General features: G+C 33.8%; 1 protein-coding gene across 1 annotated transcript; it reads right to left on the reverse strand.

Annotated features, from left to right (window-relative positions):
• Window positions 1-1,890: 1,890 nt before the first annotated feature.
• Window positions 1,891-8,972, reverse strand: LOC128984837 (outer dynein arm-docking complex subunit 1-like). Its single transcript, XM_054404203.1, has 10 exons — window positions 8,723-8,972; window positions 8,080-8,209; window positions 7,135-7,332; window positions 6,359-6,540; window positions 6,025-6,157; window positions 5,514-5,738; window positions 5,201-5,292; window positions 4,076-4,242; window positions 3,121-3,343; window positions 1,891-2,066 (listed from the first exon to the last, which is right to left on the reverse strand). Exons 1-10 carry the CDS (start codon window positions 8,890-8,892, stop codon window positions 2,033-2,035), a joined length of 1,554 nt encoding a protein of 517 aa, XP_054260178.1. The 5' UTR covers window positions 8,893-8,972; the 3' UTR covers window positions 1,891-2,032.
• Between the last annotated feature and the right edge of the window lie 7,928 nt (window positions 8,973-16,900).

Genomic DNA, 16,900 nt, shown 5'->3' on the forward strand with positions numbered 1-16,900 from the left:
TTACAAAGTAGGTTCTAAAAATATTCTGTAAAAATTTCAACCCCCAAACCTCAGTAGAAATAAAATGGTGGCATATTGAAAAACGTTACTTCAAAAACATTAAAAAAGGTATTTTTGGTTTTATAAAATATTTTTATTGTTACTTTCAAGGGCAATATGACCTTTAAATAAAAAAAAAACTAGAACATAGCCTAACGGAAAACTAAAAATAAATCAAATAACTAATAAATAATAATAATAAATAAATAACTAATAATAAATCATGAAAGTAGTTTTTATAGAAAGCAGATTGGTAAATTTGTCAATATGCCACTATTTTGTTTCTACTAAGATTAGGGAGTTGAAATTTTTCCAGAATATTTTTAGAACCTACTTTGTAAACTGTGTAAAGTTTAAAAAAGTTCGGTGTATGAATGTGTATGAAGTGTATGAATGGGCACGTAATATAAAATCAAACGTTTAAACCCCTTTGTGGGACACCCGGTATTTTTTTTATATATAAGGGGAAACTTTTATATACTAGTCCAACCCTCAAAACCAACCATAATACATCTTACAAATAAACTAATTGGTTCATTCATTGGTGGTTTAATCGCAAATAATTCTGAACTATTTTGTATTATAACTTTTTTAGGTTATCAGAGCGCATGTAAAATAGATCCAACAAATAGACCAAATAAAGAAATACTTATTAAAACAGTAAATCAGATAAGATCAACATTATTCTTAGTCGCAATACAAATATAACAAATATGGTGATTTCTAGGCAGAAAAAAAGACAAATCTACAAAGACTCACATTTTAAAATTTTTAGCTAAGCTTGACCGATAAGAAGGTACTTCAAGGGTTTACAATAAAAAAGAAACACTTTTACTCACATTTAGGATTCAAAGAAGGAAAAGAGAGCTGTTTCCAAACAATTTACCAAACAAGTGTTGAAATATAATATCCCAAAGTTCTCCGACTTCCTCAAACTCCTCGAGTGACAACAATGACATCATATTTTACCAAGTTTACGTTTCACGGATAACACATTAAAGATATTGCCATTTTATAAATCAACTTGTTTTTTTCCTGAGTTCGAATTCAATTTTTTGTAGGATATCAGAGTGTGATGTTTTTTTATAAACGTACACTTTTTAAAAACCACACTGTTGGACACACCATTCCCATGTTATTACTAAATTATTGAACAGAAAATGCATCCAACCACTGTTATAGTACGTTAAAAACTAAAAGGGTGATGGAATCAAAATATTAATTCGCTTTATTACAAAAATACGAGCCCACGGTGTTGGCGTGTGCAGTGTGGCAACGTCGCAACGGCGGCCTCATGTCATAGCAATAACAAACATGTAAACAAATACTAAGCAGACGTTCCATTATGCAACAGCTGTTTTGGCAGGCCGGAACTGCGACGTTGCCACTTTTGGGATGCTCATCATCAGACTGTCATAGCTCAAAAACTGGCAACAGTTTAATAATATAGATGGTATGTCTATTACATTTTACTAAAACAATTAACTTCCGTGAGAGAGGTTCATAATTTTTTATCACTTTTATGGTGACTTCTTTCTTCTCTTCCATCTTTAAGAATCTCTTTAAGAACATCTTTAAGAACCTATTTAGTAGAATTAGTACAACATATGATTGTTGATAATGTAAGAATTGGAAATATTTTTTAGAAATGATTGTAGTCTATAAATCGACTCGATGATGGTTTATCAGCTAGTTTTAAAGCTAGACAATTCATTAAATATACTCTTACTACCCTCCCCTACAAATCATAATTAATTGGCTTAAACGTTGCATTAGCCATATGGTATGAGCTTTTTGATATGTCAGGATACTCGCAAAAAGTATAAAACACCAAACATTTTATTGAAGCGCCTTTATTTGAAGAATTTGTGTTGACTGTAGCCAATGTTGTTTTTCAGCCAGATTCTATTCCGTCTGAAGCCCGTTGTCTAAAATCCTCTACCGGATAAGTAAACAGTCTCCTGTCTGAGGAGGGACTCGGACCAAAATACTCTCACACCCACTTCGGCCTCACTGTACCTTCACATCTGAAAATTGCCACAGTTATCATTGAGCATGTTACAAAATGTATATGATAAAATCACCTTTCTTGTAACAATATGCAAGCAATAGATATCTGCTTGCTGAAATACAACACTAAGAGGGTGTAATCTAGCCTCAGGTAGATTTTGTTGAATTTATCACCAGATTATAGGTTACGTATCGCAAATAATATGAAACTTTATGCACCTCCATTTACGTCCTCCCTCTAGTTTAGTTGTTTTATTACTCTCTTCTCCTTTCCCTACTACTGTACGTTAAAGTTTTTCATAATTCATGTAGTTTCTTTGTCACTGATAGTTATAACATTTTCAATAATTTCAAACGAAATGGTTTATCCTATTTTGGGACAACCTAATACCTGCTAAAGATCAACTTAGAGCCTATAAATGACAGATGACTAAATTTTTGTCGCTTTCTATCTCATGTTTATTTTAGGTTTCATCTTAATCTTGCAATTTCGTATAGAACTAGAAATCTTCTGTGTCCGGGGCTACAGAATAATTGATAAATAGGGAACCCTAACACACAGACATTTTGCAATTTTTTAGGGAATATCCGTCTTCCCTTGAGATGAGGACCTCAAAGGCGTGATCCAACACAGCAAGGAGGCATGATCCAATCTTAATAATGCAAACAAACTTCCATTGGGGATTTAACAAAACCCGGACTGAAGAGAAGGAAAGCCCCCCTTAGTCTGTATGGAACCTGTCTCATTGGCCTTAAACCATTGGCCAGTCCCCACGTAGACGCAGGGTCAGTAGACAGGTTCAATGAAACAGACTGTAGAGTGCACTACAGAGAAGTAATATATTACTCTTAGAGTATTAGTCCTAGAAGTACCACAGTGATTTTCTGCAAAAATACAACCTGATTCTTCTGAATACCTAGTCATACATTTTAGGTTTAAGGTATACCCACTCATCATAGTTTGTATGATGGAACCTGTCTCCTGCACCTCCATCTACCTTGGCCTCCAAATCGACGGAGAGTCACGAGACAGGTTTCATCTTACAGACTACAGGCTGTGCCGATACTCACTCCCCGCACGCGTTGGTGACCACTTTCTTGTTGATGATGGAGATGGTTGACTTGACCTTGGCCATGGAGCGAACGGAGAGGGTCTTGGCGGATATAGCCCGGCCAGCTCTGGTATGATGCACTGGGAAGCTGAGAGTTAGACACTCCAAGTTAGTGATCACTTCAGTCTCTACTAGGCTCAGGTAGAGTTTGTAGTTGTGCTCAGTCACCTGTTGGTTGTTTCCTGAAAATTAAAATAAGATTTGCTGATAGTGATAAGTTAAGATTTTATGTAACAAAGACTACATGCATACATGTTCACCCATCCTATTGTAATATTCTTAATATGGAATTAAATTATTTTTTTTTACAACCAAGAAAACCAACCGGAATGGATTCTAGGAAGGAATAAGACATTGGGAGACAACTATAAATGTGCCATAGAATTAGTATAGCTTACAAAACAATCCAACTCAAAGGTTGTATCAACGAAAGAAAACTAATAAATTGCATTTCTAAACTGGATTAAAAGTCTTAAAAAAAGCGGCAGCCTCTTATACCTTGTGTTTGCCCATCCACATGAGCAACAGTGGCATGTACGTGGAACCTTTGACGTAGGTAAGTGTTTTGGGTGTGTTGGTTCCCTGACACGGTCAGATTTTAACTTCCAGTTCAACGGGTTTTGCCAAGGGGTTGAACCTCATTAGAGACGCGAGCGGGGGTTTGGAACTCTGACACGAGACCGCAGGTTAAAATACCACCTGGTACAGAAATATGTTCCTTGTCCCTACTACCCCAGGCCTATAGTGCTAGTGACACACCACCAAAGTCACAGATATAGAGGGTAGGTACAAAATTGTAAATACATATACAAGCTTTATATCATTTTCGGAGTTGATTTATTTCATGAAGACGACCTCGACCCTTATATCGGTGATTTTGGTGCTGTGTGTGTTGTATTAGTCAAAGGCATTACCCAGAAGATCTTGCAGAACGGTTGTCCTGCATTTCGTCAAATCGAAGAGCGCTTTGGTTTTGTCCAGCAACCGTCTGAACATTCTAGCGTTGGCTTCGTAATGATCTTCCAAGTCGTTATAAGTCTGCTCTAACGTCTCCAGTTTCCTCTCCATAGAGTTTCTTGACCTGAGAATTATTTTTGCATCCATACTTTAAAGCTTTTAATAATTTTCAATGAAATGGCGACCATGCAAAGTAGGTATTTTAAGCCAAGTATGAATGGAGATGAGTGTAGGATGAGAGGCGCGATCTTGTAGTCTTGTTAGAGACTAAGGCCAACATATTCCTTAGACACAGCTGTTAATTAAATAGTCCATATAGCTTGGTAACTAAGGGACCTACAGTTTATAGTGGAATCCGAACCCCATTTTTGTCTTGGTACGTATATACGAATTGGTCTATTTATCAGGATAGTACTGAGGATAGTCGTATCCATAAATTCACAATACGGTATTTATTAGTTTTATTTAAATTACCTTGTTTGAAATTGGAATTTTGTTTTCGGTCTATGTATCCAGCTATAGTTCGGCCGCTTAGAAAACGACCTGCGCGCCAATGCTAAACCAATGCTGGGGGAGGTCGCTTTCTAAGCGGCCGAACTATAGTAATGTTTATCAGTAGAATCGTACAAACATTCATACCATTGGTTACGGCTAAAATAGTTTTTTGATAAAAGGATGCAATAAAAAAACTATACAGTATAAACGAAATATGGCCCAATAAATGAATGTAATATCCCTTATATGGCTATCGATTTGTTCTGTACATCTCAATTTAGTTTATGAACTCTTAGTAGCTATAATAATTCAGCTTATTTATTGTATAAGATGATCAATGTTGATGAGTTTGCCATCAGGGATATCCACTGTATTGACATAAAATATTATTAAAAAAAGCTATAACTAGCAAGAAGTAAATAAGTTAACTGAAATATTAAACCTTTTTGGAATCAACACGAGAAATGAGATAGATTTTTTCGCATTAGAGGGGTAGTGTTTAATGGTTTGAATCTACTTTTGTACGTTTACTAAATTCAACAGTGAAGACTACTTAGAACAAATCTATGACTTAGACTTGTTCTTACTTTAGCTCTTGTTCCATTCGCTCTTCTGCCATCATCTGTTCGTCGTCAACCGTTCGGATTACATCTACCGTCTTCTGGGTCAAAACCTCCAGCTGCAAATGAGAAACATTTAAAACCTATTCCTGTTCAACTTATACATATCTACACTCTGTATGATCGAATCTGTCCCCAAACCACCTGGTACTAGGAAACTAGCCAATGCAAGGCCCGGGCCAGTCTCAGGTGGGGAAGGGTCCGGTGATAGGTTCAATCACACAGGCATAGGATCTTGTGTTGAAGTACTGACTAAATCTATGTATTCAGTTTGATCTACCTGATCTCGAATCTCGTTGTTGAAGTTGAACATGCTGAAGAGACAAGACTCCTCGTTGACTATACTTTTATATATTTCATCACTAGTGTTGAGTCCAGTCGTCTCTTTTAGTAGGTCCAACAACTCGTTCGCCATTTCTAACCTCTTAGTCAACTTCTCTTGCTCTACCGTGTCTTTGTTGCTCTTGCGTACTCCGTCCACTAGTTTCTCCCTCACGAACTGTACCTGAGGATGGGAATGACAATTACTTTTACTAAAGAAATATTTTTTTATTCATAATTTCAAATCCTATTAGTCTTGGTTTAAACCTTTAGGTTTGATTTAAAACATAGCCCCTCCTCTTATACAACCAGCAGCGTTTCTGTATGGCAACGTCGCATTGGCCGGTCTATTACCATAGTAAAAACAAACAAAATTGCACATACTGGGCGATTTTCACGAATCTTCAAAGTGTTAAAACATCATACAGACTATAAGTAGGCAATATTACATTTTAGGTCATGTAACATACCCGAGATCTAAAATCTGCCAGTCTTTGGTCTTCATAAAACTTCTTCTCCAAATTCTGCATTTCCTCCATCCTCTTGACTAAATCTGCCTTGTCTCGATTTTTGAGAGCCTCGATCTTCCTGGACACTTCATCCCTTGGAAAAAGTAAAAAGTTTCACAAGTTTACTTAGCTAATCACAGCTTAACAGTTTATTTAACAGCTGATCTTAGTCACTAATAAAGATACACATATCCCACTCCCTTATACATCTTGAATTCATATTTAGCTTATATTGACCCCTTATTTGAAGTTACTGACCCAAAACATATTAAAATATTAAAGTGTAATAACGTACCTCTTCTGGAACTCTATCCGGGATTGTTCGACGATTTCCGCCATCACTCGTTTACCTTTGTTCAGTTTCGCCATGAGTTCTTCAAACAGTTTGTTGAATTGACCTTTCTGCTTCAACAGCTGTTGCAGCTTAGCTCGCATTTCTTTATTTTCATTTATTGTCGACGCCAGCTGAGATTGTTCCTGTAAAGTGAATATCATATGTAGATTAGTGGACGGATCTTTGCAGCATAGACACAATGTATCTGCTAGACGTTACAAATGAGGATACAACACGGTGAATTATCATTGCTGTACGGATAGTACGGTTACTTTAATCATTACCTTGAAGTAGAAAATCAATTCTCATGTAAAAACTTTCCTACCATGGAACCAAAAGGATTTTGTTCAATTGTTGCGCTGCTGTAACAACAACAATTACCTGTAAATTACCTGATACCCACCAATTGATTGTAGCAATTATCCTTTAAAGGAGCTGCATTTCGGTGATTAAATCACCATCGTCAGTAATTATCAAGATCTTATGCTGTATAAGGACAGGCGATGGTGATTTAATCATCGAAATCTCCCCTAAAGGATAATTGCTACGATTAATTTGGGGACATCAGGTAATTTAACCTTTTTTATTAACATTAACACCAAGGGATGGGGTAGTTTTAAAATCATCCTAAATCACCAAAATGATTCGGAGCTATGGGATTCGGTGGTTTGGGACTTATTTTGCATTCGATGCTTTGAGATTCGGTACTATAGGACTAACCAACAAACACTACTCACAGCAGCCAGTCTTGAGTTCCAGGCTTCCAAGGTTCTCGCGGCTCGTTCGTTCTCCCTTTTCTGCATATATTCACTGATGACCACATTAGCTCCTTTCGTCCTCTTGACAGACTGGACGTTCACAGTATCCTTCTGTATCTGAGACTCCAAGTCTCGTATGTAGTCCTTCTCTTGAGCAATGGCAGCGTCCAGGCCATCCTATGGAACATTGATCAAATTAGTTGTCAGTTGAATTATGTTTGCTATATAGTTACTTTTGATGTCATTGATTTTCTTTTTGTCGTGAGTAAATTAGCATTTTGAATAACTTTCAATACTCATTATTAGGGAATTAAAGTTAACAGTATTGAAGAAGTAGTACTATTAACTTCTATGGTGTGAATGTGGAAAATCTACAAACATTAGAAAATGGTTAGAATTTTTTTTTATGATTATTATAATACTCGTAAATAAAACCTACAGAGAACGATTCTAAACATATACGGTGCATATCGCCTTGGATAGGCCCTTAAACATAAGCAATACTATTCAGTAAAATTATACTGTTTTTACGAAATGAATCAAAGCTTTGTTAAATAATACAATAAAAAGTCTACATTGTAACTGTAACTCAATTGAATTACCAATTAAATATTTTGTTAAATAGATGTTTACTCTTTTATATCTTGGGGTAATAGATACAAAACAATCAAAGTAACAGTTTCATTACATAGCCATGTTAAGTTCAATTAATTTAATATACGTAAGATAGTTGTAGGAAATTATTTTACTTAACCTTCAATGCTAAACCAACTACGATACTTCAAACATCAATTTTACAACAACTCAAGGTTTTATGATGTGAACAGTGGCACTAGACTTTTGACGACATCAAGTTTTTACAGCCTATTGATTGATTTACAGGTAGCTAACAATAGAAAGTACACTATACTTGTGTATACAGACCCCTTGTGCGAAAAGATTTGCAATGTTTTGTGCTTGTTTTGTGTCGACCAGACATCGCCTTTTGGACTTCATCAAACTTAGATTGTCCAGCAAGTCGTCATTTTCCTTGATTATTATATTTTTAACTTTCCTGAAATAATTGTAAATGTACTTATTACCATCATATTTTTAACTTAGTCCTACTCTAATTCCATAACAAAATTATCAAATTAAAGGATTTTATTACTTTCAAGAGTTAAGTTTTCATGAATGTATTTATACAGTAGTATCCTTGAAAGGATTGAGCCAGGCCTATAGCCTGTATGATGGAACGTGTCTCATGATACGTCGTAAGTCTGGGAACTGGCCAATGGTTAAAAGCCCGGGCCAGGTCAATGCAGACTTAGGACCAGGAGACAGGTACCATCATACAGACTATAGCCAGTAAGACCATGAGCACAAAGAAAGTAAAACTCGTAATGAAAGAATCAACATTGAAAAGTAAACACTTTTGGAGGGTCCACATTTTGGAACTCCAACCGGTAGGCCTACCTTTTAGTATCCATAAATGTTAATACAAAAAAGAACAACCTAATTGAAGTACTGGACAACTAACAACATAAGTGTACGTAATGTAGCTACTTACCTACTTGTTTATACTTACTTATTCTTTTCTACAAAAGCATCTTTCAGTTTCGCCTCCTTCATCATCCTAGCCTGTCTGGTTAATCTTCGCAATTCCAATTCATCAATTGCTTTTCTTTTTATCCTTTTTTGTTCCTCATCCCTTTCTATCTGTTCGGAAACCTTTGCCTTTGATATTTTCCTAGCCATTTCTTAAAGACGTTTACAAAAGCTATACAGTAATAAGTGAGTTGCTTTTATCTTTGAAAATGTTAGTTATTATTTAGGTAATCTTTTAAGTAACAATTTAGTAATACGTGAGCAGTCACTTTTAGTTATTAGATGAGTTATTTATAACTTTAAGGAGTTGAAAATTATCAAACGAGTAACGAGTTGGAAAATAAATATGTATCATAACACAGATGGTTTAAATTACATACATGTGTTATTTTATTGACAAGGACAAAGTGAAGTAAAATGTAGTGAATTATGAACTGAAACAACAAATATCATCGATTATTGGACACTGCTTTTATGTTCAATGGTATGTTTGAAATGTAATACGTTACAAAACAGTTATTTATTTTTAGTTATGAATATCACTATATCGTATTTAACTAAATAATTATATGCATTAAACATGATATACACCAAAAAGAAAACGTTTGAATTTTAAATTTCCCGTAAAAATTTGGAATAAATACTAAATGTAAACTATACTGATCTATTGATAAGCAAACTTAGTATAGTTTCTATTTTACCCTAAGCTGTTTGGTAAAAATTAATTATTAAGTTAGTAAATTTTTGTATGTTATACCATACCTACTTAATATTGTGTTATAGACGGTTCTAACAAGACTACAAGATCGCGCCACTCATCCTACACTCATCTCCATTCATACTTGGCTTAAAATACCTACATAGTATGGTCGCCATTTCATAAGAAAGTATAAGTATAAAGTATGTAACCTATGAAAGCTCTTGTTATTTCATATAAGTAATGGCTGTAAAGCGAGATATTTATCAAAGAAGGAATTTAATTTAAGCACGGTGGACAGTTTGAACCAGAGAGAGACGCGGGATCCAAAGTTATAGAATAAATCTTAGAGCCTCATAATATATCAGTAAAAATGTAACAGGGACATAGATTTACACTATATTTCTATGTCATAACAATTATCAGAAATTTCAATTAATACTCTTAAATTGCATTTACGTTGCTTTCATTGACTACAAAAATTCTAAAGTTAATGCTTTGATTAATTTTGCTAAAACAGAAACTTGTTGTATTTGGTTTTACACGCTATGTCGACCATTTTACATAACATTGTATCATTGTTAAATAAATTAATCAAATTATGTTATTGGAATATTAACATTTATAATAAATAACGTCCACATGTCGTTTAGAGTTTTGTATTCATCTAGAAATGTTTTTAAAATTATTTTTTCAGCTGAAACCTTTTCCATAATAATAGGTCCGGGTATTAAAGCCGTCAGTTTCAGTTCCATTCAATTAAATTCTCCAACAAATGGTACAAGTTGTGAAACAAGAAGGCAAACAACTGTTCTTGTTCGCTTGTTATTGTTGACGGCCAAGTTGGGAGTCCATATTTCCATGTCGAGGAAAACTTATCGTGTTGAAACAAAATGGTGATTTATATAAACAGATTTAATCTATGTATTAATCGGCAAGCATGTTTCTTTAAAACCTTTGGATTGACCCTTACAATAATGTGATCAATTATAGGATTGAAACGCACATCAGATTTATTGTGATAGAATATATTTAAAATTTTTATGTGTGATTCGTAGAAAAAATCCGGATCCACACAATTTAAAGATTTCTAGTGTCTATGGCTTTGCTATTGTTTCCATTTTAGTAATGTGGTTTTAACTGATTCAGCAAGCTCAATTTATCTTGTGTTTACTCATCAGGCATACTAACGAAGTATTAACCAGATATTGAATATGCAACATTCGCAGCATTGAACACACACAGCATTGTGAGAAGAATGAAAACTAAATACCAACATAAAAATACATTAGATGTTCGAGCTACTGATCAGAAATAAACAATCACACCTACTTTTAAGGGGAAAAATAGGTTACTGAATCGTAAGGTTTATTATACAGTTTTAACATAGATATGTTTATTTAGTTTTTTTGGGGGAGGGGGGATTTTACCTGATTAAATAAGAAGGATAGTTGATTTATAAGGTGTAAGACTAATCTACAGTCGTCCAGTTACTTTTTCTAAAGTTTTCTTCTTCTTTTGTTATGAGACCAACGTTGCCAACTATTAAAGTTTCTTAATACACGGTTGAACATTGTTTACATCCTTAATTTGATTCCTAGTAAGCGTAATTATTTAAAAAAATACGTTTCATGGTATGTATTCCAACAGTATAAGAGTTAATTGTGATTTAATTAATACCTAGATAGTACTTTGGTATTATACCAACCACACCGATAAACTGAGTTCCAAAAAGATTTTAATTTGTAAAGAACATCTTTCTAACACAACCTAGACACACTTAGGTTAGGTTAATAGGTGTGACCGTTAAGTGTGGTCGGTATGATACCAAAGTACTGTATCAAAAAGGGTAATTTAATCCAAGGCTTAGACTGCTGACTGACTGCTCGGTCTAAAACTAAAGACAAGTTGACGTACATGTTTTTGACAAACATATCCTGCTAAGCTAACAAAGGTGAAAGGATCCCGAACTTATCAAAGTATTCAATTTCCTCTTCTCTACTTACATACTATGTTCAAAAGCCTTAAACTTACGTATATTGCAAGATTGGTTTTAAATTACTTTTTATTTTTATTCGTGAGAATAGTAGGGTTAAATATTCTATCATCGTTAGTTATTTTTGGTTGTAGGGAGTGTGATACTCAATTTTAAAGATCTCTCTTTTAATTTTTTTAATCTGTTAATATGTTGAGAAAAATAAATAGGTACCTACTATCATAGACTAACCAACAAGTAGAATTTTCATCCCATTGAAAATTTTTAAGCTCGTTTTTCGTGTCTAGTACATGTCCGGTAACACTGATCGCTGGTGTCGACGTAAGTTTGTTTAAAAAAGGTCATTAAAAAGGCATAAGGTTTATTCCCTGTATTTGTTGAAATATCCAAGAAATATTTATAAATATAAGACAGTGCTATTGTACTACTTCGTGTAATAACATTTATATTTTGACTACAACATTTTTAACACACTACTTTTGATAATTTGTAGAATTCAATTCAATTTTATACACTGAACAATGTGGTATATCAATCCCCATTGCTTATTTTCAATTTACAAGTATTGTTAACTAAAAGCCATGAAAAAATCTCAGTTGATTAAACCAATCAGACAGTCTCATTAACAACAGAGGCAATTATCAGCTGATTGATTTTGTGTCGTTCATTAATGAATATCCTCTAGAGAAAACACGGTCTCACACTCTTTGAATAAAAACATTGTGTAAAATATAAAGCCTACAACATATTTCGGTGTAAGTGGACAAAAGACGAATAAATAGTATTTTGTTTGTTATTAATTAACTTAGTCTAATTATATTTAAAAAAATTGAATAACTATTGTTAGGAATTACAGTGCGTTGACTATGTACAGTGGAGGTTAACCTTTTATTCCATTGCGAAATCTTAAGCTTGTTATGATTGTGTTTAATGTCACATACGTGGGTACATTAATGTTGTATAGTTGTACTCTACAAAACCACCTATGAAAAATCTATATCTATAAAAGAGGAACTATGTATGTGTGTGTGTATGTATATACGTTATGGACTCCGAAACCGCTCGACAGATTGTAATGAAACTTTCAGGCATTATTAAGCATCTTTCAAGGATGGTTCGAGTGAAGTTTGGTGCAGATCTGTCAAAAGGGCTCTGCCCCAGAGGGTTTTAAGTGGGCCAATGTCAGACTTTTTGATCTACAATGTTTACAAATAAATATAATTTAAAAGCAGATGTTTACTTTCACCAACTGTTTTGTAGGTTTGAATGATTACAACATTCTGTATTAGCATTAGTCATGATTTGAAATAATGCCACAGTGTTTCTACAGAGTGCAGCACAGAAAACTATTTTACTTTTGAACACGTCCAAATGTATTAAACCCCAATCTCTAATGTTAAATATTAAAAAATAAAAACCTTTATCAAAGTATTATAAACAATAAAAGGGATGACTTTTTAAAATTTATAACAACAGCTAATATGCAAACAAAAGGTGAGTGAGCGTAGCGAACGAACATCAACCTGGAGGCGAGTTAGCGTAGCGAACGAGCTAACCTGAAAACAAGTGAGCGCAGCGAACGAGCTCCAACCTAAAAGTGAGTGAGCGAAGCGAACGATCATCAACCGGGACGTGATTGAGCCATGCGAATACTTATGAAGTTAAACGGGGCAAAGCCCGTGGGTACAGCTAGTTACAACTAAATAGATATACAGTACGCTTACTATCCGATTTAGGTCATCGATACATAACTACGTAGTTATATATCGATGTTTTAAGTAAGCTTATGCGTTTTGAGTAAAAGCCTCCAATTGAGCCCTGTACAAAGTAATAAAGCTTGTGCTAGAGCGGGCAGTCTGGCCAGTAAGCATACAAGGGCGTAATTTTTCATTACTGTCCTTACAGCAGCGTTATTAATGAGACTCGCTTGTGCCTTATAAGCTGATCTTTCTCTGTAAAATAATTTTTAAACTCAAATTCATAACAAAAGTATGTCGAAATATGCTCAGTTGAATGCATTACGCAAGGCATATGGGATTAACCTACAATTTTTTTTTGTAACTTTGTCCTTTGATATGATTTACTAACGGAATTGCAATTATATTTTAATACTTATCTGTAAACTTTACTTTTTACATTTATAAAATTTAGTTTTAGTTGGAAATTGAATATTGTACGTGTATTCTTAACTGTTTGCATTGGAAAGCAATGTAGTAATATTAGTGTATTGGTATATAGATAAATAATACAATATCCTCGCTGGAGCAAACCTGCAGACTAATTTTAATTATTTCTGTTAGATTTTCACGAAAATATTTCCTCAAAATTGTCATGTGTATTTACTTTTTTTTATAACATCAAGTTTTAGTGAGCACTTAGGTCTGCTGCTACGGGTAAGGTTATAACGTTCCTCATTTAACGAACGGAAAATAAAGAAACTCCACAATTGAAACGAAATAATGAGCTACGATTTCTTAAAAACCACATCACGTCTAAGTCAGCGAAAGCTAAGAGCCAAGTTTAGTTTGTTTTCTGATACAACCCCTAGAATGTCTGATGAATGAGTTAGCCAGCTCATACCACAACTTTCTAGACTACAAATCAAAAGTTAATTGAGACATTAGTTCGTAAAAATATTAAATTGTCTTTCTATAGAATTTTTGCTTTAAACATAACCATCTTGTATCCATCTGTAACCATCTGGCTCCATCTGTAAACATTCACGCTTGTGAATGGTTACAGACTGGACCAAAACTAAACCTCATATTTTAAAGTTGTTTTCAGATTGACAAAAGGACAGTCACAACGATAATGTAATCTATTCACATTGAATTTCAACCGTATCACTGAATTATCAGCGAAAATAATTCTTAAATTAATCGGTTGATTAATTAAGTTTCGTTAAGTTACCAGCTGCAACAGAAAGGATTCCTTACAAGCTAGTAGTTTTTGTTTTCAAAGTCTAATGTTTTTGTATAGTGTCATGCTTAATTAATTTTCAGTTTTAGCTGATCTATTTTCTGGTAGCTATTTTTATTTTTTATTTCAAAGTGTAAAGGATTTCTTATAGTTTATCCAGATCAAGGTGAATTAATTATGTAACTAATTATTTTGTAAATACCCCAATCAAAGAAATCTGCTAAGTAAATCCAAGTTATCACCAACCTTTTGTCTGGTGCCAGAACTGTAATACCATTTGCTCGTAACTAATTTTAATTTTTAATCGCGTGAATCTAAAGTGATAAATATAGCTCTGAAATATCGTGGAATAGTTTTAAGACTTAAAATTTCATACTCAAAAGTGTTTAGTCTCCATTACGACAGAAATTGAAATTTAGTAACTAATTCGTGTGGATTTCAATAACTTAATGAGTGTATTTCATACCATTAATTAGTAAATTTTATTGACTGACATAATAAATTCATCGATTTGATCTGATATTTTACAAATCTTTTGTTCATCTACCCTAATGCCTATATCGACAAAAACCCGGTCCATATTGCAATGGATCTCTTATTATTCCATTAAATATTACAACAGATGGAATTAAAATTAATTTAAGCACAATACCGATAGACAGAAAGGTGAGAAGACAAATTTTACGCTCGTCAAATCAAACCTGCAAAGATTTTCTGCTTTATAAAGAACCAAAGAAATCTTAGCCTCGCCGTTTTCAATGTTATCTGATTTAATTTACGATTGAATATTCTGTTTTCAAACGCAATCTCAGACTGCAGATTTACATTTATTTGTGGAGAAATATTTGACAGCTTTAATGGATCTATGATTTATCATCACTGTGATTATGTGTGAAGCTATTTCTTAATTATGATAAAAACAACTGGAGGTTTTAATTCTAACGGAATATGCATTTGAATAATATACTAGAGGTCGTCCAGTGGTCGAAAACTCGACCAAAAATATGTAATGTACAGCTTTCTCTATTTTCACCCCACACTGTAAATAAAACATGTGATTTGAATTTCTTCCATTTGTTTTGATTTTCTGTTTATATTTCTTTGTTGTTTCGTCACCAGCATGGCAACCCATTAGGCCCATGTTAATTTTTTTGAATTTCAAATTAATTTGTTGTGCTTTTTTTAGCCTATTTTAATTTATAAAGGGATTTTGCACATATACTAGAAAATATATTTCTATATGGGTAGATTTTCCCTGCGATGTACACGAGCTGTGAAAAAAGGTGTAAAAGAAACATGTGTGCCTATTAATATATAGATATACTTACAACAATAACAAGACAACAATACCACTCTGGATATCTCGTAACGAAAATACAATTTACACCAATTTCAACCTCAAGTTGGATTACGCTTGGGGGGAAACTGATTGTTGATTTAATCTTCAACATCTCAACGATAGTTAACGTTATTTGGATATGTTTAACGAGGACTCACTGTGAATGAAATGGAAGTCAGAATGGAGATTGACACGTTATCGTCCTTCAAAGAAGAACAGAATCCCAACATATGGAATGCATTGTTGATAGTATTGCTTTCCCTGAAAAAGTATCTACACCATTCTACAGTAAATGTATAAAACATTGATCTATCAAATAACAAATAAAAATGGTTAATCCATCCATGGATTATCACATTATCACTATTACACACTTGGTGTAAAATTACATCTATCATTGTCAGTTTAGCTGCACCAAATTATATTTCAAGTGTATCTCACACCTGACTTCTCACTAAGCTATTGCCTTCATTCCCAAGTGTTCATTTGCTGCAGGGAGAAAACTAAACTACTCCATCTTGTCAATTTAACTTGTTGTAACAAAACTAAGCTTTTATGTCGGTTTCTCTTAACTAAATCAGGAGATAAATGGTTTCACAGTAGGTACTAAATAAAAGTTAACAAAACATGGTTATGTTTACATGGAATAAAAGATAATTTGAAATAACTACTAATAGTTTTTGGACATCAAAGCCATAATTAGTGGCTTGTGAGCTAAAGCTAACTGCTACGTTGCTACACTTAATATTAGGCCCTAATACTCATTCATCTCACGCATAAAATATTTAGTCCATATGCGAATTTATTTCAATGGCTATTGCAGGCATGCAAAGTATCTTTGTGTGAAGTTTATTAAGTCCAAATTTCTAAAAGTCTAAAAGTAAAATATTAAAACAATCATTATGGTTGGAGTGCTCACTTTCAAAGCCAAAGGTTCCTGGTTTGATTCCAGAAGATTTCTGAATTCGGCATTGGTCATTGAACTAATTGTGTATTATTTTTTTAATTTGAAAACAATTATTTAATTTACTATAACAGCTGGTATCGCTGGAGCCCAAAGACAGTGTATGGCCTTCTACTAGTTGTTGTTTGTAGCTTTGGACACAATCAGTGTTACGAAGGACATAGAATTATGAACACCTATAATTTTGTTGCGGGAAATCGTTCGCATGCGCGGTGGTTTGCAATAACCGCGGGAAAATCCAAC

Source organism: Macrosteles quadrilineatus, unplaced genomic scaffold (genome assembly GCF_028750875.1).
Source record: "Macrosteles quadrilineatus isolate MER2022 unplaced genomic scaffold, UCM_ALF_1.0 Scaffold_2__2_contigs__length_208266976, whole genome shotgun sequence".
Taxonomy (NCBI): Eukaryota; Metazoa; Arthropoda; class Insecta; order Hemiptera; family Cicadellidae; genus Macrosteles; species Macrosteles quadrilineatus.

Coding starts and splice junctions, on each gene's coding strand:
- LOC128984837 (XM_054404203.1), bottom strand. CDS start 8,892: ATGGCTAGGAAAATATCAAAGGCAAAGGTTTCCGAACAGATAGAAAGG. Junction 6,541..7,134: donor GGAACTCAAGACTGGCTGCT/GTGAGTAGTGTT, acceptor TTCACTTTACAG/GAACAATCTCAGCTGGCGTC. Junction 2,067..3,120: donor GTCACCAACGCGTGCGGGGA/GTGAGTATCGGC, acceptor GGCAATTTTCAG/ATGTGAAGGTACAGTGAGGC.